The following is a 26,887-nucleotide window of genomic DNA, read 5'->3' as shown; positions in this document are numbered from 1 at the left end:
TTTTATATAGATTTTTTTTCAATTATTATTTGATAATAAAGAAATCCCGTATCTCAAGAAAATATTCTCGGGATCCGGGATTTCCCGAAATGTTAAAAATTTCAATTCTCGAGATTCGGAATGGAAAATCTCGAAAATTTCTCGAGAATTCCCGAAACTCAACTCTAGTTAGAACTAACACAAAAGATACACGCAACCGATACGAGTTCTATGAATAAAACCATGTATACATTACATACATAACCGTACAGTACCATTAAACTAAATACAGCCTTTCACACCATGATACTCATAACACTGCGTCCCAATACATAATTTTACTTCATAATATATATATATATATAATATATTTAATTGGCTCTACAATCCGGTGTGTGTATTGGATGCTTAACAAGTTTCGTAATATTTTTACGAGAAATAATAATTGATCTCAGCCACTTGATCAACCCAGTGGCGTGGAGTGGAGGTAGGCTGTTAAGATTCGACATAAATAGTGCGCACTAAACTTTGTCGGTCATACTTATTTGTTTCCATTGAACTAAAAATACAATTTGCAGATGGTCCTGATAAGTTTTTAAAATTCAATTAAACCCTGCCCAAACCAAACCATAATAGTTTACATATGCTGACAAATAATAGTGATACACTTTTTGATTAATAGGTAAGTACTTATTTTGTTTTCGTTAAATTAAGATTACATGTTACAAATGGTGTTGGTTAGTTTTTTAAAATTCATTATGCCCTGCCTAAACCAAACCATAACCGATAAAAAATATTTTTCTATTTATGTAATATCTAGATATTTTATAGATAAACGATTATTTTTTTACTATTTTCTACTATGGTTTGGATTAGTCAGGGTTTAATTGAATTACACATTGTGGTCTTAGTTCATAGAAAACAAATACGCTGCACCGAGAAAGGTTAGTGTACGTGTACACTATTAAATATGTCGGATCTTAACAGCCTAGCTCCGCCCTTCGCCACTGGCTCAACCTAATAGGTATATATGCTAGACTTAAACACTCATGGCTCTCGTGGTGCAATCATTCATCCAGGAGCTCCGGACTCGATTCCCGGTAAGGTCACAATATATTTAAGTCATTTTCTCAAAGCCTGGGTGTTTGTGATTGATTCACTACTATTACTAAATACACTACTGTTTCACTACACTACTGTTATTGGGCCTTTTGACCTATTGTAGTAGTATAAAGAATATAAATATGTATATACCTACATATTATATATATTTTTATTATATTAAAATTGCAAAACAATGTGTGAATTTTGAAAGAGCCGGGATTTGAACATGGGACCCTCGACTTACCAAGCAGCTAAGTTACCACTTGACCATCACGGGCATACTATATAATATATATATTTAGTAAAGATTCATTTTACAATTTAATATAAATGCTGCAATTTTTACAACGTTTTTATTAGGTCGTATTCTTATTTGTCCGGTGGTTGTTTATCCAGTACAAATCTTGCAATCGATTTTTATCGACTAGCCAAACATCTGAAACTTTTAGAATATATCAAAACACGATGCCAATGCATTTTTTTAAATACTTTTAGCCATCTTTAAGTAGAATTGAATTCATTTTCAGTTAATTCTGTTTTGTATGAAAAGTTATTTCGGAAGAAATCCGTAATCCAATCCACTATTATTGGTTGTTAGGGGTCTGGAGTCCTAGCAACTAAATTATTGATATATACGTGCGTTACTATGGGAATCAATATGAAATGTCATTTTGACATTTCAGTATTATTTCTATCAAGTACAAATTTTTTTGATCGTTTAAGCTAGTCAAGTCAAGTTTATATGATTCAACAGAAATTTTAAAAACTTTATATATAAATTTATCTTGAAATTATTATTAATGATTATTTTTTTCCGAGCATCCATTATGGGTAGAGGACAGGGAACTCAGAAATAGTTCTGTGGTAGAGGGGCTACACGCTGACGAATGTTAAGATGCACTTGTCTAGGCTAGACAATAATATATGAGAAACTTATTGCAGTCTCATACGTGGTGAATAATGGTGAAATAAGCATTATGTTTATTTTTTTGTTTTTATGGCATAGGCGTTAAGCCAATAAAATCATTATTTTGCGTATGTAAGTAATTTATTTAGTATACCATAGATACTAAGTATGAAATATCTTTAAATCATAATATAAACCGGTGCATATAAATATCGTCACTGTTCTGGCAGAAGACACTAATTCGAAAAAATGACATATTGAGTTAGTTATACCAAAATGTTCCTTATTTCAAACTTTACCGTCTGGAAACCTTCTTAATAAATAAACAGTCTTTATTTTAAAGTCATCCTTTTTACGATTACTTAATAAACTCACATGATAGACCATTTCAAACATTTTAACAACTTCAAAGTCAAATTACTCAAAACTAGTATTCTCCAGTTAGTGTATTCTGCCAGAACAGAGACGATATTATTTATAACGAATAATGGTGGTTACAATTCAATACAACGAAAAAGGTGAATGAAAATAATTATATAAAAAAGTACTATTTTATAAGTTTGTAGGTCAAATATAAATGGGATATTGTTATAAAACACCAATTATTAAGCGAACAATCTAAAATATGTTATAGTCAATAAACACAACAATGTAATAAATGCGAGGTATTTAGGTGAACGCTAAAACACGAGTATGATTCGATATTACAGTTTTCTGTAGTTAGACATTGTTAAGACGTGCGCATTGGAAGGTAACAAGTATAGAGACATCAAAACTACATAATATTATGTTATAACTTATAAGTTATAACATAACTGATAAGAAGTCAAATTTCTCTTCCTGCAAGATAGTAATGTCATAGACACGTAGTAAACTTAGCCCTATTATACCACTTTTTATCTTTAATAATAATTAAAGATTGTGTTCATTTTTCGATAGTTGAAATTGTTTGTCAAATAAGAAGACATTTACTGTATTATGTATAATTATTTTAGTTTATTTGAAAGAACTTAGTCATAAGAGTTTCTTCAATATCTTTGGTCTATGTCTAGTGGGTCTATTCTATACTTATCGACCACTAAAGTGATAAATATGATCACTTTATCATATTTATGTACTGAGGTATTATAATTGTTACAATAAGTTAGTCGTCTAAACAGTCAACACTGTCTATCTCGCTCTAAAATTAACACAGCCAAGAGAGGTGCTGTTAAAACATAGCACTTATTGTAACAATTGCAACTAATTTATTGTAATTGTTATAATAAGTGATAATATTTCGATACAAACCTACCCTATGGCTGCCGTAGAGACCGACAAGTAGTCTTATGCATAGAATAGACGCGCAGGAGTCTGTAAGCTTTTGATACATACCAGATAAAAATATGGGTAACACAATGATTTAGATATTTTCAAGAGATATAGATTTGAGGTATTTTTCAAAAAAAAAATTCTCTCCAGAAACGAAGTCAAGTGTTTTTTTTAGTTTTTCTTCGAAATTTTCCCTCTAGTGGTCTATTCAAATTAAAGATGGATAACCCTTTTGCTATAATGCTATTGTTAATCTTTATTACCAGTTCTAGAACTACCAAAAACGTAATAAAAATGAAATCAGGCTGTTTGTAAAAAACCTTTTCAATGTTTAATATACATCATTGAAAATATAGTAGTATATAAAATATAATATTTACATAATTTGAAAAACCTGATAAACATTCCTATTACAAAAATTAGCTACACTGTTCACTGTCCGAGGAAATGCTCATATCGTTTCTCTACGCGCGAGGATAGTATCCTCCTAAAACCACACACATAAAGTAATGCACTTCCAATTATATTTGTGTTCCCCCATGGATACTGTAACTATATTGAAAATGAGTTTTCTATTTGGTTTAACTTTAATGGTGTGTTCACTATGCGTCTTTCAGTCCGGTCTTAATCCGTCGAATTTGACGATGTGATTTTGTTGTCATTCACTAAAGGCACACAATATAATCGGCGCTTGTGCAGTACAGTCTTATAAACTTATCTAAAGAACGGTCAAAATGGAACTACGAACTACCATATGGACGCCATTTTGAAAACGTCATTTGAATGTCAGATTCTGCCCAGTTGCGAGTCTTGATTGCGTAGTTTTCGACAGTGGCTCCCCCATCCATTCTTTGTAGATCTGTAGTTGCATTTTCATGCGCTTGACGTCACTGTTCCGGCATGGTCTCGTCAGTGTGCGTGAAAAAGTATTGCAATATTGCGGCGGTTTTGATTTATAGCCGTATCCCAGTCGAGACGATTTTCTATGTGCGACCGAACTTACATTTTATAATTATGATATAAGCAATTAATACTTGTCCATACCATGAATAAAGAACTGAGAGCTTTCAGATTTAGAAGTGGAAAAGTTGTCTTTGATGGATTAAGAGTACGGAGTCTAATTCATTCCTGTGTACAGATGTCATAAATTTTGCAAACATCGTCCGTAAAAAGCGACGCTACTTTGATATGAGTGAAAGTTGGCACCGATGACACTCGCTATTTGTGTTGCAAACTCGTAATACAAACATAGGCTACAAAGGTTCTTTTGTTCTCACTTTTCAAATGCAAAAAATAACTTCAATATTATCATACAGACAATACACATGTCCGAATAATTAGCTTCGAGCTGTCTTGCCCGAATGATAAAAAGAATGCATAGAAAGTCATTTTGGAGTATTTCGTACACGGTGATTGAAAAATATTGTGCAGTGCCAATGCAAACAGGGCCAGATTTATACTTGAAGGGGGTCCCGGTGTAGGTATATTGTATATATTGCGTCATCCAAAAAACGAAATTTATTGAAGCGTAATTGAATAAAAATGTTTTTTTTTTCATATTTAGACATTTTTTACTGAAAACTGTAATATATTTAATAAACATTTTTTTATACAACGAATAATTCGCGAGATTTCAGAATGTAAAATTCTTTGTTGATCATATTATATAATTTAAAAACACCTCAGAGAAGTGTATAATTGTTATAAGACTACAACGCAATTTAACGCAAACTAAAGCGCTTTAGTGAGAATTGTAAAAACAATAGTTACTTTCGTCGTAATTAGATAGGACCAGCGCTCGAAATGGAACAGTTTACAAACCGGAGCGCTCGAATATTTTCTGAAGATATTATTTACATAGTTATCAAATTTTATGTGTATTTTATAAAAATAAGTGTGTTAGATTTTCTATTATGGTCTAGCTCAGACGGTCAACATATTTTTTTCTACGAGACGGAGCGACAATTTTACATATTTCACGAACCGGAACGGCGCTCCGGTGCGCTTCGGTCCATTTTGAGCCCTGGATAGGAGACACATAGCTTAATAAAAACTGTGGCGATCGATGGTTGCATGAGAACCAAGCAGTGTCAGCAGAATCCATGACTTACGACACATTCTCAAATTAATATTATTTATATAAATATTGTTTAGTACATGCATTTTACTTGTATACATTTTTTTACCTAAGCACGTTTTCACTTCAGCAATATATTTATTAATCTTTATTATATTAAAAATGTATTTTATTCTGAGGCCTGAGTTACTCAGTGTGAGCATTTTACATGGTGATAAGTTCATTAAAAAAGGTTATCATGATAGAAAAAATCTCACTCCGTATCGTCACATCGAAGGCTAAACAATATCACTCCTCATTGTATCTCAATCGTGTAACTGTCACTCTCCCTCGGGCTAGCTTATATCGTGTAATATTGTATGTATGCACCGATATAAATTATGGTTACATGTAAATTGTACGTAAAACATTTCACCGTTGTACAGTTCGCCGTGAGCTTTCTTATCGGAAAGAAATGACCGTATACTATACGGTCTCCAATTTTATTTGATTCAATATGAACATTTTTCATAGCTGAGTTTGGCAAAATTCATGAATTCAAGAATAAAAACCAAACCTAACCTAACTTAACCTAACCTGATAAATAATCCAGTATAACGGCTATTTTCATAATTTGTTTGCTGCTGGCTTCCTGTAAAGTGTAAACCGACAAGAACCGTGTTTTATTTAGACATGAATTTTATGTCAGTACAATAGGACCCAAAGAGGTTGGACGGTCTTCAATATACGGCCATATATTTCCGATACAGCATTTCACGGTGAAGTGTGATACGACGAACTGCTCGGTAAATTATACTTGTCAAACCGCAAATAAATACGCAATTTTTATCATCCTCAGACTTCAGTTATTCACTGCTCCATCGCGCACCAACCTCACCTACTGCCAAAGTGGTGACTTGTCACTAATGTGACCAAAAACAATTCATTATAACGGAGTTGATTAGTACATCACTTTATATTATATAATTAGACAGAAAATGTGACCATATTCTTACATTCCCAATATAATATTATGCCCCGAAGTTATTGTTTCGTTATCATTGCAAACACCGTGTAGCAGAACTAGTCTTCGAAATAATGTTCAGGCAGTTATTTAAGATAGCAAAGACATTGTTTGCCTCAATTGTGTATTATAATAGATACCGGTTTTACATAATAATAGGTTTGTTTGCTCAATTATTTGGTTGTTTTATTTCTTAAATGAAAATTTCTACAGATTTTTCCACTCATTATTCAATAGGAACAAATGTGATTTTGGCACTCGGCTGCGTGAAAAAATGCATTTCGAAAATACATTAAAAGGTAAGTAAGTACCTAGAAGAATATTGAATTTATCCGTTTAATGACAACGTAACATTTATGATGAACAAACATGATCTGCAATTACTTTTAACAGAGAATTATTGAGAAATTTTAATAGAATATACAAAATTTTATTTTATGTTATTATAAGAGAAATAATCTATTATATTTTTTTTAAATTCAGTATGTACTGAATCACTGTCATATTCTCCCAATTATATGGCATACAACAATAATAAAATTTACCCTATCTAATTCGTGCGCAGTAGAAGAAAACGCAATATATGCATTTTCAAGGTTAAGTTCTAACCTTGTTGTACCACTATTATAATTTTTTCCGACCATGTCCGATCCTAATTAGCTCATATGGTCCTCCACAGAATGGAGGTTTTGTATTAACAGATTTTGTTTTTACGAGAAATGGATCTCAGCCACTTGCTCAACCTATTAGATCCATACTCTGACTCATACACAAATTGAAAAGCAATATGTGTACTTGCCAGACCCAGGATTCGAACCTGTTAAGTTATATGTGTGAGTAATTATAGTAGGGTCTGCTATAATAATATTAATAATAAGTAAAATGTAACTTATTTAAACAAATATAGAATTGCCGTCAGACTTATAATTTTTTAGACCTTCAATGTATCATTTTATATGTAAGATACTATTTAATATTTATTGTGTAAAAAATATAGCCTTTTTAATCGTAACTAAATGCGCTATTGCATAGTCACAATAATAGATATCTTGTCATATTTTTGTGCGATAATATTTTTTTACCATATCGCACATCCGGTGCAACAACGTCACAAGTGCTAAAAATCAAAATTCAGATTTATGCCAAAAAAGATGCCTAAAAGATCTCCACACCTGGTGCGTCAATGTCTTAAGTGTAGTTCTTATAGTTTTCGTCAAAGGTTTCATAAATGTCAAATAATGGAACCATGTGACTCTATCAAGTTCACGATCTTTAAATGCTTCTCCTGAAAAAAGTGTGTTTTGCACTTATGACGTTATTACACTGTATGTGCGATATGATAATACATACTATTCCCTTATCGCGGACTTTTCAACTTAGTCAAATTCAGATTCCGAGATCTGAGAAATTGTATGGTGTACAGCAAAGCCACAAATTGATTTTTAAGGTACCGTAAACGAAAGGGTTTGAAAGTCACTGACTTATAGATGTAACGCAATATTGATATTATTACATCGACGCTAGTGGCGGATATCAGATATTGAATTTCGTTTAAAATATGATATTCTCCGTAATATAAGAATTAGAAAAGGCGAATGTTTTGACACTTTCTTTCGGCCAAATGAATGGACGACAGAGTCAATTATTATGAATTGAATTGCCTTTGTAACAGATTGCATAAAAATATAAACGGAAACTTTATTATAATAGCTGATAAAATAATTATTGCCGAGAATTGTGTAAGAGAGTAATATGGAATGCGTTATAACTGTTATAAGAAACTAAAGTTTAATACTTGCACGGGAGTGCTATCTATTAAAGTTAAAACAAACAAAGGAGCCATTTTGAAATTTTCTATTTTTATTGCCATTTTGATGAAAGAAAATGGATGTAGTATAATTACTGGGTTTACTGGATCCGAAATTCGTTAATTAATTCAGGTAACCACAAATAAAATAGGTTACTATTACAATATATTAACGTAACTTAATATTCTATGCATTTAGGGTTACGACCAGTAATTTTCATACAAACCCTGATAAGATATAAGTATTCTTAATTTTTGCGTTCAAAAAAGACTACGTTGAACTGAAACTTGTATCAATGATTTCTATAAGGAAATCACAGAAGATTTCATCTGAAAGAAGATTTAAAATCGTTATGCAAATCCTTATTTTCACAACGAAGAACAATGCTATCTATAAACACGGGATATATAGGCACTATATTTATGACAGTAATTTTGTATTGAGGCTGTCAGTCGCTCACTTTTTCTCTTGGGACATGCCCTAGATCCAAATACATACACAAATATCTATTGACGAAAAAACGAGGATAGTAAGTATCAACCATTTTGGGGGATAGGCAATATTAAATCAATGGATATAATATAACAACGTATTATAGTATGCCTCTAAAGTCTAAAGTATATAGTCGTTTAGAAATTACCATATAAAATTCTTATCACAAGACGCCCTTTTCCAGTATGTAATCTGTGAAGTGAATATTCGCGACAGACGATATTTTCTCATGTAAATTTTATCTTTCTTCCAGTTGTTATCTGGTTTTTATTTAAATTATTAATTAATGACAACCAACATGAGCATTCACGTATACAATATTTATTAATATGAGACACAAAATTATTAAATTAATGTGTTTTTCCAGACGATAGAGTTTGAAATAAAGATTATTTTGGTATAACCCATTATATTATAATTTTTTCGAGATAGTGTTTTCTGCTGTGCCAATAACAACAAACATAACAAGCATTATTGTGTAATTTTATTAAAAATCACATTTTATTGGGGTGACAGAGGCAGTGATTGATTTTGAGGCCTCATATGAATAAATCAACTAACAACCATACCTAAATTAAAACTATTAACGTGCATAGTAAATAATTACAAGATAAAAAGAACTTTTTAAATACGACGTTTTTAAATTCTGTGCTGAATCATGTAAACTTGACTTGACTAGCACGATCAAAAAAATTGTACTTGATGGAAATAATACTGAAATGTCATTATGACATGTCATATTGATTTCCATAGTAACGCACGTATATATCAATAATTTTGTTGCTAGGACCAGCAACCAATAATGGTGTCTAAATAACTTTTCATACAAAACTGAAAATGAATTCAATTCTACTTAAAGATGGCTAAAAGTATTAAAAAATGCATTGGCATCGTGTTCTGATATATTCTAAAAGTTTCAAATGTCTAGCTAGTCGGGAAGGTAGTTAAAAATCGATTGCAAGATTTGTACCGGACAAACAACCACCGGACAAATAAGAATACGAGCTAAGAAAAACGCTGTAAAATAGCAACGTACCTATATCTTCCCTAGTAACAAAATCTGATAATGTTGGCAGTTTATTTTTTGTATACAATTACGTAGGTACATTTCTATTTCAGCAGTGATGTTATACGTTTTTAGGGCAGTTGCAGGAATTAAAATATATATATCTACATACAGAATAATGTTTCTTAATAATTTAGTTTATACGATGATTTATAATTAGGTACCTAGGTACCTAAGTCCTTTTATTTTTAATTATACCTACCGCTTTAGTTGCAAAAACTTAAAAGAGATTTAAATATTTCCAATTCCAGGAAATTCAGATTCAAGAATCGAATATGATCCCTTAACATACATTAATCAGTAATAAACCATTTCTTTTATTCAAACAATATTCACAAGATTTTGAGAATGTAACATTCTATATATAAAACATACATTACTTGAAAATACCTCAGATATATATACACACTAGAAAAAAAAATATTTGAAAAAAATATAATACGAACCTCGACGGGATAATATCGCAGTTTGATAAGCATTTCATGTATGACATACTAGTTTAAATTATCGCAATTAGATAGGAATCTCATAGCATAACTGGTTAATGCATAGATTGGCGTGACACCAATGGTTATATGGGTTCAAATCCCGTCGATGTTCGTATTTTTTTCAAATATATTTTTTTCTAGTGGATAATATATCTGAGATGTTTTCAACTTATGTATGTTCATCAATCAGTAAGTAGTTCTATTCTAGTTTATATGAAACTGGCTGAGCTTTTTAAGTAGACTGTAATCATTTTGAGGGATGATGAGGAGGTCGGATCTAGGGGTGGGGGCGATGGAACAGAATGCCAGACACTAACCTTTGTGATGATGTATGATGGCTCCGTGGTCTGGTTTCAACTTTCAATCGCGCGGTATTGTTGTTTTGGGTCACCCGGTTTGTAAACTCACGCACTTTGTGACACAGTTTTATGGATTATATGTGAGGATGTGAGGATGATGATAGATTCTTAATGAGTCTGTATCTATTGAGCGACGGAAAGCTATTAGAAGCCCGCTCACGCCCGCTATCGAGATGCAACTGAATATTCTTTGTAACACCGTCTTTCATCACCCGTAATTGCTTATTGATTGTCTGGTGACAATAACACTGGGGATTAGGATATGGGTGAGGAGATAAGGAGTGGAATGGGAATATAAATGGCACTACCATAAAGTATATGGAAAAAAAAATGTTTGTGTTTATTGGAGCTGGTAATGTTCACGAATAACTACTGTCAATATTTATTTATTTGATAAAGTATTAAACTTAATTATATGCAACACTCAGGAGAAAAATAACAAGATTACAAATGCAAAATACGAATCACAAAAACGTAGAGTTACAGCGAACACAATAAAATCTTAATGAAGATAAAATAGATAACATTACCACGAACAGACGTACAAAATACGTTTTCACGCCTAATAAAAAAATCTGTGAAATAAAAAGTCTCTCTTTTATTTACTGTCCAAAGAGCATGACTTCTCCATTAGAGTATATCTTATTTTTTAGCATGTGCCTAATCAATTTCTCTATGGCGATATATTTTTTTTTCTCAACGACATTGAACTTCCGTTTCTATGCGGCATACGTAAACATTTTATTTCCGCTACATGGTCGATTATACAAAAAAATGATCCAGTAGTCTGCCATCCATCCGAAAGCGAATTTTATATTTATTACAAGACGAGTTTTTACAAACTATTTTTTATGAACTTTTTGGAATGGTTTCATTCGAATATCGCTGGCACGTCCAACGCATCGATTGCACCCTAGGCCCATATAGACCAACCACAGGAGTGAGGAAAAGAGAATACTTATCTGAATCTCTGCACTTTAAGTCACCGTCACAATAAAAAAATCGGTGTGTGTACTTTTGTACGCGCGTTAGAAGTTATACTTCTTTGGCATAACAAAACAAAAACCAACTTGTGATAACCTACATTCTTCAACTAGCTCTTAATTATCTTATTAAATTACACACTCAAGAAAAAGTACCGCTTATTGAAACGCCGTTGGTTTATTTCTATACACTCTAACTTATATTATTAAATTATATAAATATTTATCGTTCTTTTTATTTTTAATGTAACAACTTTAAAGTAAGCCACTACGACGTTTAATAATTTGTTTACGTATCTAAACTATAATATTATACTGTATCATCGTCACGATTGGAGTATCATACTGTGGCGTAATTGTAGTGCGTTCGGCTGATAACCGAACAATCGGTGGTTCGAATCCAATCGAGTGCGTTTATTTTTGTGTGAAAAAATAAATTATGTGTTACATGCCACACGCCAAAAATACACTTTGATCTGATTTTCTAAACGCGCCTAAAGAAGTATAACTTCAAAAATCTGATTAAAATAATTATTCTAAACAAATTAAAGTCAGTACACGGGGGAGATCGTAAAGGTCTTTTCTATCCAAGGTTTGACCATAATACATTTAATTATGATAGAAATAACCCACATTATACTGAATTCCAACCAATGCCACGGCGGATGTTCATGTGTTTCTACAGTACAAATTTGAAGGACGCATAACGTGGTATACGTTTGAGATATTATGGGGGATGGTGTCTCTTTGTAGATAAACATTATTTGCCTGTTTCAACTGTAGGTAGGTACAGTTTTATTTGTCATTTGAAGTGAATAATACAGTCAGGGCTCGAAATGGACCAGAGCGTCGTTCCGGTTCGTTAAATCGGTAAAATTATCGCTCCGTCTCGTGGAAAAAATATTTTGACCGTCTAAGCTAGATAGCCCATATAATAGAAAATCTAACACACTTATTTTTATAAAATACACATAAAATTTGACAACTATGTAAATACCTGCAGAAATTTGTCGAGCGCTCCGTTTTGTAAATTTTTCCAAGTCGAGCGCTGTCTACAGCACAGCTTCGAAGGATGCATAACGTGGTATATGTTTGAGATATGGCGGATGGTATCTCTTTGTAGATAACCATTATTTGCCTATTTTAACTGTATGTAGGTATAGTTTTATTTGTCATTTGAAGTGAACAATATAGTTTTGCGCACATAACAGGCACCTATTACAGAATCAACGACACCATGTTGAATCGTTTCCTTAGCTTACAGCTCTACAATAATACATTTAATATCCTCACGTGTGGTAATTCTTGCGTGTCCTATTACTAACATCTGTGAATGGGAAAATGGCGGGACGGTCGTTGACGTTTCAATAAAATGAGGCGCACCCCATGACAAGCCTGTCTTTTCCAAAATGGCATGCTACATACAAACGGACTATTCCGACAGGAAAATTGTTAGCATTTTTCTCTATGAAATTACTAATAATTAGACCCCACGAAATAAATGAATTCACCAGAAATGAAAACACCAGATAGTAATACTATAACAACTTTATTAAATCTAGGTAAATAAATTTTCTTATTCGCTAAAAGTCTTATAATACTTATTATCACTTTAAATATTCTCAAGTTATCAGTTTGTATTCTAGATGTATTTTATTCGTGACAATAACTGTTTACATGTAAAAGTGCTGACTGTCTCCAATCTCATTTTTCAAGAGCGAGACGCGATGTTGTCATTTTATAGTACTATATGACAGGACGTATTGAAAATCGGTTAATCTCAAAATGAGCAAGTAGTTCGTTTTTTTACCGGCAGTTTCGCCATTATCGTTCTACTGCGCAGGTGCAGATCTTACTTGCGCATTAAAATTCAGAAGCTTCCAAACTTGTTTGATTCATGCACGCAATCTTGCCAACTGTAGGATAATACATGTTTACTCATACATTTTCTTACTGTGAACAGTAAATCCATGCACGTGTAAACGGGTATTATGTATTCTTTTTTTAAACTTTTTCTTACAATACCTACTTATTATGACTTGAAATATTCTCAAGTTGTCAGTTTGTATTCTAGATGTATTTTATTATGTTCATTATCTATGATTGGAATTTTAGCAGTTTTTCGAAAATCAAATACACACTAGTGCAGATTAAATGGCTGCGTCATATTTTATTATTTAAAATTTCTTTATTATGGTATTCATTGCTTTTGGGTATATTTCTCCGCACAGAGGAGAATTCTGATTTAAATTAAGAACAATGATCGAATGTTCAAAAAACAATATTATTTATTCAACGCTGATAGTGAGTAAAAGTCTTTACTTACATTCTAAAAAGACAATGATGTTCTTCCATTATTTGTCATCTGACCTTTTTTAGCTGTTCAAAATAAAATTGCTTGCGCAACAACAAAAAAAATAGGTTCAAATTGCTCAATATCCGGCTGCGTAGCGTTTTTCTTCGCAAGTCAACAACATACCCACCCAAACACAAAATATACTTACCATATTTTAGCCATATGCAAAAAAAAAACGAAATATTAATGTTATGAACAAAAGTGGGTAGGTCTATGTTCAAAATTATATAACCACAAATCCGGATTGTTGAAAGAGTTATAAAGTGCTATTTTTTATGACTCGTCATTCTTCTGCCTTAACTAGAACGTCGTAATTAATAGTTCGTGTAAAATAAATTGTGTATCATAGCTCAATTACACAATTTATAACTATTTCTACATATTATATTTTATGACACACTGTTTATATAACAAAGTACTTCTCATGATTTCTATAATTGATATTGGTCAGGTAAATTGACGTTAAGAAATCTATGGTTTGTAGAGAAATAAGGTAAATAATTATGGATACCAGTTCATTAGGCAAGATGTAGATGTAAATGTAAATACAAATATATTCCTCTGTATATTAATTAAATGGTTTATATTGTCAGCAATTAATGGGATTATTAATTGCAGGCGAATAAAATTGATGGCATCGTTAATTTTGTGTCTCGTTCTAATCATGGTATCATTGATTATCAATAAATTTTATAGATATCCGTTAGATGCTTAGATTGATCTCTTAAATCTCTGAAGATAAAAATAGGTTCAAATAGAAATCAGTATGTATGAATAGTATCTTTATATTCTTCTCGTGCCTTTCGTGGCTCCGAAGGTTGGCAAATATCTGATGGTTTGGTTGTACGAATCTCGTGGATTGATGACGTACAAAATACTTTCATGTGTTATTAGTCATCAACTGGAGAAGAAAACTAGAAGAAGAAGCAGTATTGGACGTATGTTTGAGACTGCTACGACTGTAGCGCCAGGAAAAATGAACTGCGTATTTGACGTGGGGTGAACTTGGAATCCAAATGTTTGTTCAACGCGTGCGTGCTATTTGTGTTCCTGTTTGGCTTTGAGACATGGTATTATACCATACTTCGAAGGTCTCGACTTTGGAGCATTTTTACTCGAGTTCGTGAGTGGATATAGTGGCACTTGGTGATTGAAGTAATCATGAATAGAGGCTTCACGTGGCTGGGACGTGTATTTCGAATGCCGACGAAGAGTGCGTCACTTCTTATACTTGTGGCACAACTTCAAGGGTTCGATTGCCGTAGCCAACCCTACCTCATCCTGCAGCGATGTGAAAAGCGACACGCTGCAGTTCTCACAAGGCAGGAGGTGCAAGACCCGAAAAAAGTGATGCGACGCTGTGCTTTTCCAACGAAATTATGCTGAGGCGTACCAGGGCAAAGTAAGCAAGTAGTATTTGACCTGGGCACATGATTGAAATCCCCGACCTAATGAAAAATAGCATAGCTAAAATTTACACAAATAGACACACCTATAATATAAATGAAAATATATCTAAAATACCTGTGTGTTTGTTTTTTTTCCAGAGGCATTGAAGGTGTACGGTGGCCGACTAACAGAATATGAGCGAGCTGAAGTAGACAAGTTTCCCGAAGTTTGGTATCTTGGACTGGATGCTGCCAAGGTTCTTGGAAGACCAGGGGCACCTCTCAACGCTGGATATGATGATGACAACGGTAGCTACAATAAGGTAAAATGACATACTAATAATATAGATATATTGTAAATGATTCTGTTGAATGTAGAAATAGTAGAGAAAAAAAATCTTTATGAAGTAACTACAAATTAGAGGGCTCGCACATCAGAACTCGCCGCATGCGTCTTACGACGAATTCGTCGATGTGACATCATCGTAAACCAAGAAACTATCGTTATCAAATGAAGCTTCGCAGATTGGCCGATGCAGCTGCGACGCTCCTGCATGCGACGAGTTGCGTTCGCTAGAGCCTGCATGTCGACTTCGACAAATGTCGACTCCGCGCATGCGCACAGCCGCACAATCAGCCATTTCTGTCTCTGTCTCTGTCTACACTGTCATTGCTCGCTCATCGCTGGTCACCGCGTTTGACGTTTGTTCATACAATCAACCAATGACATTATTAATGGACGACGCACTTAATACAGTAGCTAGCAAGTAAATTCGCGCATTCGTATGTATAGGTAGACGTCACGCAATTTTCATTATGCGATATCACGCATCGGGAATTTATAGCAATATGACCTTTATTGTAATGGCGTTAGAGCAGTATTTCTAATGTCAATGTCCATTTGAGCGAACCCGTTCGAACCGAACTATTCGGCAGACTCAACAAAAAGCATCAGGAATTTATAGCAATATCACCTTTATTGTAATGGCGTTAGAACAGATTATGCCATTCGGCAGACCCGACAATATAGTGAGTGTCATTTTCTTTTCCAGATTATTCGTCCATATTAATGTCATTGCAATCAACACAATAAAAATGGCAGACGAGAGACTTCTCCTTAAATGTCTCCGGTACAAATACATAATGATCGCTGTTTCCGCGTCTGATGACATATTTGCGCAATGGCGTCGTCTAGCTAGAGTATATTTTGACGTTTCGGAAGATTACGCGCGAATGCGGCGAATGTCGATGTCGCTAGAGATGTGCGAGGTTGTATTATGCAACACTGACCGGCGGGTCTAGGAAGTTTTGATTTATGGCCGCCAGGCACACAAGGCGAGTTGTGATGTGCGAGCCGGCTTAGAGCTACGAATACAGTTATTTTGAGTGAAATATAAAAATTCCATATTAAGAACGGTATAACACATACAGATTACAGCAGCATTAAGCCAAAACGTTATAATTACAATACCAGTATTATGGAGTAGGTATCTTAAATACACTATGTCAGATCTTCTTCTTTTTGGTCGTTCCCTCATGGCTGAGTATCGTGACCACCTTGAAATTCTGCCGTATTTTGAGAGACCAAGACTTAATAGTAAACATATGAAATATATTTTTTTTAACACTAAAACAGGCACGGATACTGATTGAAAGTAGTGTAGTTTAACAGTAGTGTATTTAGTAATAGAAGTGAAACATCACAATATCACAAATACCCAGGTTTTGAGAAAATTACATAAATATATTGTGTCCTCACCGGGGCCGAACCCGGAGCTCCCGGATGAAAGCTCAGCGCCTTACGCACTGCACCATGAGAGCCCAATTGATAATATTGAATGTTTTATTATAGTACATTTGAGAAAATTGTATAGGTATACTATAACCATGATATCTTGGCTACGATTTTATAGCGCTGTATGCAATGTTATAGATATAGACTATAATAAATGCAGGAGTCGGGGGTGTAGATGTATACCTGAAATTGCGGAGGTTTCGTAGTTCCCCAGATCACCGTTATGACGTCCGTAGCCAAGATATTATGGTAAGGCTTATAGTAGATACGTCTAGGGTTGTTATATCGAATGAAAAGTATTGATTCAAAAGTATCAAAGTATTGGGGTTAAAAATCATCGATAATCCTTTGACGGCCCTAGTTCTGTCCGACATTGAAAACGGTATTTTGCAAACCCTTCTTTTTATGCCATATCCGTTATCTGAGGTCGGCTATGATTTTAGCCATATTTTCCCTGTCGGTTGCTGTTGTAAAGATTTATAGCTCTAGGGTTTTTATTTTACCCATATTACCCTTAAAATTATTGTAAATGTGTTTTTAAACCTTCCAATTGGTCGTCGGTAAAAGGGTTGTAGAGACTGTGACGTCAGAATACCAAGAAAATATATATTACTGGATTTTGTAGTAGGTTCAGTTTAAACGTAAATATAAGAAGTAATTCGCATGAATCATTAACGGAAACTGAGACTCGACTGAGAGCTCGGTCCAAATGTTTTTGAGGTTTTTCAAAATTTTGTTATTAATAATACCTATAATTATATTATCGATGTTCTAACATTAACACCTCATTTGTGATAGGTATTCAATATTTTTGACAGATGACAGTTAAAATGTTATACAAAAACTACTGAATCAAATTAAATACAATAAAAAATACGCTTTTTGATAAAATTATTTAGTTTATTTCGTAAGGTAACTGAATTTTTGTTTTTATTTAATTTGATTACTTTCATTTTTTATAATATTTTAATTCCCCCTATCGAAAATATTGAATATTGGATACGAGATGTTAATGTTAGACCCTCGTTATATATTCGACTGTAGAAAGGAAAAAATACGTAATCCTCAGTTTTTTCAAAACAGGTTTTATTGGATAATAACGTTTTACAAGTTGTGTCCAAAGGATTTAAGCTGCAAATACCGATTTATTATCTAAATTTATTTGACATTTTTTTAAAAAAGTAAGGAAGTGAAGTGATAAAAACGACCTAACCATCATTTTTGTTGGTTGTTCTTTAATCAACTAAATAATTAATATTAGATTTGGAATATAAAATCCAAATTATTAATTATCATGCACTTGACGGTTATGTATATTTTGTATTTCAACTTTCACCAAAACCATAACAAAAACGTTTTTGTGCCTCCTGTAAAATTTGATTTGTGTGGATTACGTCCTTTTTCCTCTCTACAGTCGAATAATAGTCTGGAAATGTCGCTCGGCGAGTAAACAACCGCTGGATGAATGCCGTCACACTTTAATATCCAAGAGGCACTGAACGCCCTAAAACACGCTGGATAGATGAGCTCATATAGTTCGGTGGATGTACGTGGCAGCAAAAAACTACGGACCGAGAAGAGTCCTACATCCAGCAGTCGATCGAACCCGGTTGATGATGATAATATAGAACAAATACACTAGTGATTTTTTATATTGATGGTAATACATTAACATTAATTAAAAAGCATTCGGAAATACAACAGATATTAGAGATGCTAAAACAGCAAAAAGTTCTTTTTTTTGCCCACTTCGTATAATAACAGTAAGCAAATAAAAAATATGTTGTTATTTGTAACACTGTTTGTTAATTACAAAGTATTTTTTTAATATTCGCTGACCATTAGATTATCCTCAATTCTCTCTCGTCGATATCTCATGTGTCTATATGTTTGAATTGTGTTATCTGTTGCACATACAACATACAATCAAAATAATTAATATATGCAAACATCGGGCGCTTTTATGTTAGTATCTTGATCAGTGGTGTAGTCGTATTTAAAAAAATAGTGCTGGGACGCTGATTGACTTTTTATTCTAACTAGGTACCCTTTATTGCTCGGCCTTAGCCCCTCTCTTACGGTGCTAATAAGTTCCGTTATGTCCTATCCTGTCACACTGCGTTACAGTAATAGTTTTACAGTACTTACATTTAAATAACAATTTCTCTATTTTCAATTCAAACTTATTTTGTCGATGATACCAGAAATAGACTAATTTTGTATGCAAGAGGTCTAACTACAGTCAACTGAGTCCAAATTTGGTGAAAATGAGTTATAACCATGTTAAAATTTAGTAAATATGATAAATATAAGTAACTCATAAAGACCATAATAAAAAAACGGTTAAAACAAAAAATTTTAAAAAAAAACACTAAAATACCAGATGTTTAATGAGCGAAAACTAATTTGTTAGGTATATTATAATGTAAGGTTGTCAATATGGACTTACCGCATACAAAACTAAGAAATGGCTGCAGTGCATATTAACTTAAATGTAGAATATGTGTGACGTGAATTTACATCACAGCACGGGAAAGGTTTTAAAAATATTTTACAATATTTTGATGGTTACCAAAATTTTACTAAAGTAATCACAACGACTGATGATTCTTTCGACAATGACCGATCCTAATAGGATCATATGGGCCCCCACAGAGTGGAGGTTTGTATTACCAGATTTTATTTTTACGAGAAATGGATGTCGGCCACTTGCTCAACCTATTAGGTCCATACTCTGACTCATACACAAATTGAAAAACAATATGTGTACTTGCCAGACCCAGGATTCGAACCTGGGACCCTCGACACTATAGACCGGCGCTTAAGCCACGCGGCTATCGTGGGTGTACGACTGATGATATGACACGCTTTTTCTACTAAGGTATTAGTCACCAATCCTTTATCTCACTTTTAGTTAAATGAATGAGATGCCGTATAGTAACCATCACAGTGGCTTCAATCCGACGCACTGAGTGATTTTAAGGACTCGTGAGCACCAAAAAATAAAACATTTTATTAAATAAAATATTACAAAATTTTAAATGTTACGAAACATTGTATCCAATTTGTAAGAAACATGTACGCATCTTTTTTAGATTTTAGTAAAATTAAATAACTTTATGAATGGTTTAACTGTTTGCAGGCCCCTTTTTATTTTTTTTACGAATCCGTTGCATCAAAGAAAATCGTCCTAGTTTCAATAAGTATTGTCTTAACCTAGCCTCTAAACACACCATCGCCGATAGAATTTAAATTGGTTCTATTTCTCTGGCATAGTCCCATTATCACTTTTTCTTATTACCCGCTCGAGCTGGTGAACCTTGCTTACAATGTAGTATGTATATACCAGGGTTGGCGAACCTTTTTACGTACGCGTGCCAAAATTTCCCAAATAATAATATGTTTCGACTGTCTGACGTGCCAAGCAGTTCTTCATGGTGAAAAAAAGTTTTTTTAAAGTTTTCTAAAAAAATAGTTTAAGAATTCTTTTAAAAAAGCTTAAAACATGAAAATTGATTTTTCTTTATTTTTATCTTTCACCGTATTTCTAGCCCAAGGCATATATTTTATTCATTATTTTTTTCCTTGTTTTCAAATTAGTCAAAGAGATCGTGGAAGAATTTAAACCACTCTTCTTTCATATTAATATATTCTCTATCACTGAACGGTTTTCCATTTTTAGAGATTATGTTTGATGCAAAATAATAAGCGGTTATTATATTTGAATGACAGCCGATAATTAATTTCATAAGGTTTGTTGATTAAATATTTTTATTTTTAATTCCCTGATGTATACAATTGTATATTTACATTAAACGTAATGATTTTTCTTGAAAAGGATTTTCCTGTTATATTTTATACAGTGCGATTTGTCATATTTATGCATGAAAATCGTCGTTTCCGTTTGCGCATCAATTGGTAAACATAATGTGAAAAACCGAAGAAAATACGCATGGCTATGTCGTCATTATTTTTAAATATTATATACGTACTTATATATTTATTTGTAAGAAAATCATTTTTTTAAATATATATAAAGTAATAATTTATTTTCTCTTCAAAATGAAACATTCGCGTGCCATGCAAAATCATCTCGCGTGCAATAGGTTCGCCATCCCTGGTATATACAATATTATAGTAGGTATATGAATACTTCAAATTTGTCATTTTCCAACATAAAAATACGACAAAGACACAAATTTCAGTATTCGCGTCTTCCGGTCTCACTCCACCATTGATATTCATGGTATTTTGTCTTCAGTATCCATTCACTACTTGAGCAACTGAAATACATAATATCTTGCAATTTAAACAACATTTTTTTTCATTTAAAAAGCATCGTGCCAAAAAGTGCATTGCGGTGAATTCATTATGTCAGAGCTTAGAATTAGCTTCACCAATGATGAAATTGTATCATATATGAAAAGATTCGTATTATGACTTACTTGCCAGATGTTACTTTTTACAAATTAAATCTTTAGCCTGGTTCGTGAGACACTCATTGCATATTATATGCGGAAAATCCAACTTAAGAGAACTGTTGAAATTTTTCAACACCACGTAATTACCAACCACAAAAAATACACAAGACTCATTCCATAATGTATTCAGGATTAACCAACCGATTTAAAAATTATAATGGCTTTCCATCAAAGATTGAAAGTGATTGAATGACATTAATTAAATTTCATAAACCAAATTATCCATAGTCTTTGGTATCTAATTATAATATTTTTTTTATAACTATCAAGCATCTATTTTTTAAAGTTATAAGATTTCAGTTATTCTTGTGTTTCACAAAAAAAAACGAATCATGAAATTTATAAATCACGACTCTGAGGAGAAAATTTGGTAACTTACTATATTTCGAAACTTTACTGCTCTATTTTTATTAAAATTAATATACTTAGGGAAAGTGATGTGAAATGTAATCATATTATACCTAATAATATATTAAATCGTCGTTTTTTTATTTTTAAATAATTCGTTATTTAATTTAATTTATTACGAACCTTTCGCCACTCGCTGTTTAGATAAATTTAATAAAGTTAATTTAATCACAGAATTATTGTAACATTCATACAACCTCATTTACTGAATGTTGGAAACAGGTATGTAGAATTTACAATCGCATATTTAACTATGCAATCGATTTACACAACTTGGTCACCGGTACACTGTATAAGTAAATACAGGGCCATGTTAAGACCTTCGTAGAGCATGTGCACTTATTTTTAGAGGCCTCGATCCGAAATGTTTACTTTAAAATTTTCAGCATGACGGAAGATCGAAAATGTACGAATTTTCTCGTACTACATGTTGGAAACTCTAGAGTCCAGGTCATAGACATAATATAATATGACAATTCTATCAATATACGTGGCATACATGGCAAGGCAGATTTAAAAAAATCAACTTTTGTAGCATATTGTTTTCAGAAAAGACATCCTTACTGTTTATTTTTTGTTGCTAATAACGAAGTCTTTTCATAATTTGAAAACAGTTTAAATTTCATCAAATAAATTTGGCTCTCTCAGTAATATTTCAATACTCACAAAATTCGCAATGTGTGATGATGGTATTGTTTGAAAAACCGGCGTACGTAATAATAAAAAAATATGGGCTAGATTAAATTTCTCGCCAAATTGAAAAAAAAAAAAAACAGCAAATCAATTTGTAAGACACTGCCATCATGTACACCTACGTATTTTCCCTCCATTGTTAATAATGCCGATAACTTTTTGACGGGCGGTGCACAGTAACGCCGGCGTGTCATATTTAATTACGATAACCTTTACATAAAAATGTTGGCTTTTTATTATTATTTTTTTCGGTATGTGCGTGGGAGAAATTTCTTTGCGAAATGTAATTGACCCGTGCCGCCGAAATGCGCGAAAAATGTCGCGAGAGCTTTTTTTGTTTTTGTGGAAAACTTCTAAAAGTTTATAATTGGTAATACTTGTAAGAAACTTTTGGTGTACCATACTGAAAGTAGGGATAATGCTTGCCGTCACAATTTCGTGTTTCCAGCTAATGATTATTTGATTTACATTTTCGTAGATGATTTTTATCTACATAGTGTGGACATAATCCAAAATAAATCACATATGTACTCAAAATATACATATATTTTTTTAGACATCAGTTAACATTTACCCACGAATTTGTCGTCCCTTAAGAGCGCATGCATAAGTGAAACGGCAAATAATTTTCAAAGTAGATGGAACGAAATTTCGCAGTCGTCGCCAATCGGAGACAGAGAGTCGAGGTGTGAGCACGTAAATTTGTTTTATCGTGCAAAGATGACTAAAAAACGTTCCGCATGTACTTACTTGAAAAAGAAAACATGTCAATGAATATACTATTATTATTACGAATATAATAATACACATAACATTAAAAGGAAGCATGTTGAATTTTTATGACAAATTATATTTCGTTCGGCTCGCGTCATTTGCACAATCCGCGCATCGCCTAGTTACGATCTTTTTAGACCATGCCTCAGCTGAATAATTAAACCTTACCTTAAATAATCTAACTCAGCTGCAACTGTCCACTAAATCCACTTCTTATATAAGATAATATCTACAATCACTTTTTGAAGATTTAAAACATTTTGATTGAAGACGTTTTTAAACAGAATTATATGACCGTTATTTTTAGCATAATACGTAGGTACATTATTTTATATCGATGGTTAGCTTGTTGTGTTCTTATGTAATAAACTATTTTTTTATTGGACGAATAATTCACAAACTATAAGTGCAAGTACGTTATAACAAAAATTTGGAGTGATCCTGATACCGGTACCTAATTATAATACCTTGATTCAAAATACAAAAGCCTATTGCAAATGATAAGCAACGCAATTTAGAAAACACTTCAGAGAGTATAGATCGCTTTTAGATATGGCACGTATATAATACGTGATCAGAGTACATGGACGCGAATCTCGGTGAGCGCAGATTCGAATCCTACTGGGTGTCGTATTTTTTTTCAAAAAGATTTTCCCAATGTTTATAGATTTTTCAAAAGTGTTTTTCAAATGATGTATGTATTCTTATAATATTAGTTCTGTTATAATCACTATTAGGTAGTTTATAGAAGAGAGTTATGTGATGGATAGGTATGCCAAATAATATCCTTCTTATTTTCATGTTCCTCACTGTCGAGGGCTACTCCTTCCAATTTTCCTAATTATGTATCTTCGCCCTTGAACATTGTTATATAATCGTCTTCCCTTCTGGCTATGTCGCAAAAGATCTGCATAACTCTCTGGAGACATATTTTAATGATCTGGTATTTCACGTTTATTTCTTTCTTTGCCGTTTATGGGATCCTTAGAATATGCATCCAACACCACAACTCACTTGCACCAATTTTACACAAGTTATACCGTGACTAAAAATAAACGGACACCTATATACGACTCTAACATAGTGGCCCGGCGTGGCAATTCGACCAGAGATAAATACACGACAAATTTACTATAGTAGTTTTAAAAGTCACCTGTCGCGCTATTTTACTGCAAGTGTAAGATTTTATTTTAAAATTAATTTTAGTTTACTTCCTGACTAATGAAAATTTTTATTTATCCAATATGACGAAGAGTCGTATGTTACTTGACTACTACAAAATGGAATCGTGATCAGCGCTTCATATTAAGATGCCAAGTTACGACAACTCAATAATATAACTAGAAATATAAAAAATCGCTAAAAATACACGAATTACCTCTAATTTTAGCACGTGGAACCTCAGGGTTCCACGGAATACCAGTAGGGAACACTACTGTAGAATACCACACTGCCCTTAACCTTAGCGATAGGTAGGGAGGATAGGTACCAAGCGGTGATAATGTGTAGGTATTTGAATTTTTTCACTATCTACCGTTTATCTGATGCACCACTTATTAATTTGTAGATATTAATGTTCCAATTCAATAATTACTGCACAAGACCATTTGAGATCGATTGCTATCAAATATATGATATTGATAATAATATTAATACGTAGGTACTAGGCATCTACATACATATTATATGTCATTATAAAAGCCCTTATAATAATATGTATGTTTGAAATGACATGCTATGGATTAATAATTCTTAATTAATCTTTCATAGTATTTGTACTTATATTTATTAGATAAATATTATATTAGTCACTGGTATTTACAAAAAATAATTTCCAGGATGGGATGCGAAGTCAAAATGGCGGCAAAACGATTTTTTTTTATAAAATCTAATTACTCTTCCCATACTTCTAGCTAAAGCACTTTATTGCCTTAAAATCCCTTGCCCTTCTCATTTAGAAAGTGATTAAAAATAACAAAATAATGTCGCTTCGGCGTACATTTCTTGTTTTAATGACGATATTTTGCGCTAAGCTATTTTATATCGCGTACCTACCTAGCTGTGAGTAAGCCCTTCGTAACTTTTTTACGCGGGAAATGTCAAAACATTTTTTTTCAAACGACTGCCCACGAGTTTTAGCGGGAAATTATTTTACGCATAGCAGAGATATTATATTCCCAATAAAACAATAGAAAAATACTAATAATGCAAGATCTTGACATTATTTTTTTACATAGTTTATTATCATTTGAGGACAAATTTTAATGCACTAATCGACTGTCTGTGGATACTTTCTGCGTTGGTTAACATCATTATAATCATCTGAGGTCGATGCTGTTATTAGTGAAGGCCTCCTATGAAAATTTACACTTCCCTCCATCATTAGTTAGGTTATTGCCTTGTATTTCTGTTGACATGAATCAATTCACCGGATGTGACGGCTATGAACACTCAGTTGCTCATAATTTGTACTTGATATTGAGATTTGAGGTTATCCATCTTCCGAGCGACATGTGCAGTGTTTTATTCCATTTCAGGAGTTTGGCAATATGGCTGCTTCAAGAAGTGGTTCCTGTCAGTGTACCAATACATATTGCAATGGAAAAAAAACATAACATGAACAAAATTATGAGATAGCGACTGCATTACATTTTTAGATTTTCGTTCTAATCCATTGATTTAGATACTCAACCAAAATGATACTCACCAGTTCTTCCCCCGAGTGTTATTTAACGTCAAATTTCGGCCACTATTTTCAGTGTGGAGTTTTGAACCGGGGCAGAAGAAATACGTCATGTAGGTTAACATTTTAACTAACATAATTTGAAATTATCTCAGATATAACTAAGGGCTTCGAGATGTAAATACTACTAGTTAATATCGTTGTAATTAGATGGGACGGACGTGGCACAATTGGTAAAATACGTTGGCGCGAATACAGTGAATGCGTGTTCGAGTCCCGCCAAGTAAAAACTCGTTTAATTATTATGTTTCGCAATATATATTTTTATTATTTACTTAGGTCAACCAACAGGATCTGTTGCAGAGAATAAGTATAATATATTATATAATAAAATAATACTATGTGATGGTCCCAATAACAGGCTGATACAACAAGCATACTATTAATAAAACGAATTAAATTAGATCAAATATTAGGTATAGCTGTAATAATTATAATTGGAGTGTTATTTATTGAACAAGGTTAAAAAATAATAGCACATAAGTAGTGATCATAAGAAAAATAAAAAAAAATACAGAAAAACATAAACAGTATATACCTACATAGAGAGAGAAGACAGGCAATATAAGAAAAAAAAAATTCAATTAAAAACAATATATGTAAAAAAGCAGTCGTCTAGATACAATTAGTTTTCGATTTTGGAGTAACTTAATTTGAAAGAGGCAAGAGATC

At 32.8% G+C, this 26,887-nt stretch overlaps 1 protein-coding gene across 1 annotated transcript in view; it reads left to right on the top strand.

Moving 5' to 3' along the window:
- Dyrk2 (Dual-specificity tyrosine phosphorylation-regulated kinase 2) overlaps window positions 1–26,887 on the top strand; it is a 173,848-nt gene that overhangs the window by 25,664 nt on the left and 121,297 nt on the right. The window contains exon 3 of the mRNA XM_085955643.1: window positions 15,481–15,644. Within this exon, the coding sequence (XP_085811769.1) occupies window positions 15,481–15,644 (164 nt within the window). The remainder of the gene's footprint in view (window positions 1–15,480; window positions 15,645–26,887) is intronic.

This window comes from Rhyacophila brunnea, unplaced genomic scaffold, assembly GCF_057557595.1.
Source record: "Rhyacophila brunnea isolate RB1 unplaced genomic scaffold, BYU_Rbru_1.0 scaffold_5, whole genome shotgun sequence".
NCBI classification, from domain to species: Eukaryota; Metazoa; Arthropoda; class Insecta; order Trichoptera; family Rhyacophilidae; genus Rhyacophila; species Rhyacophila brunnea.
Note: the sequence above shows the minus strand (reverse complement) of the source record. Positions and strands in the feature narration are given on the sequence as shown.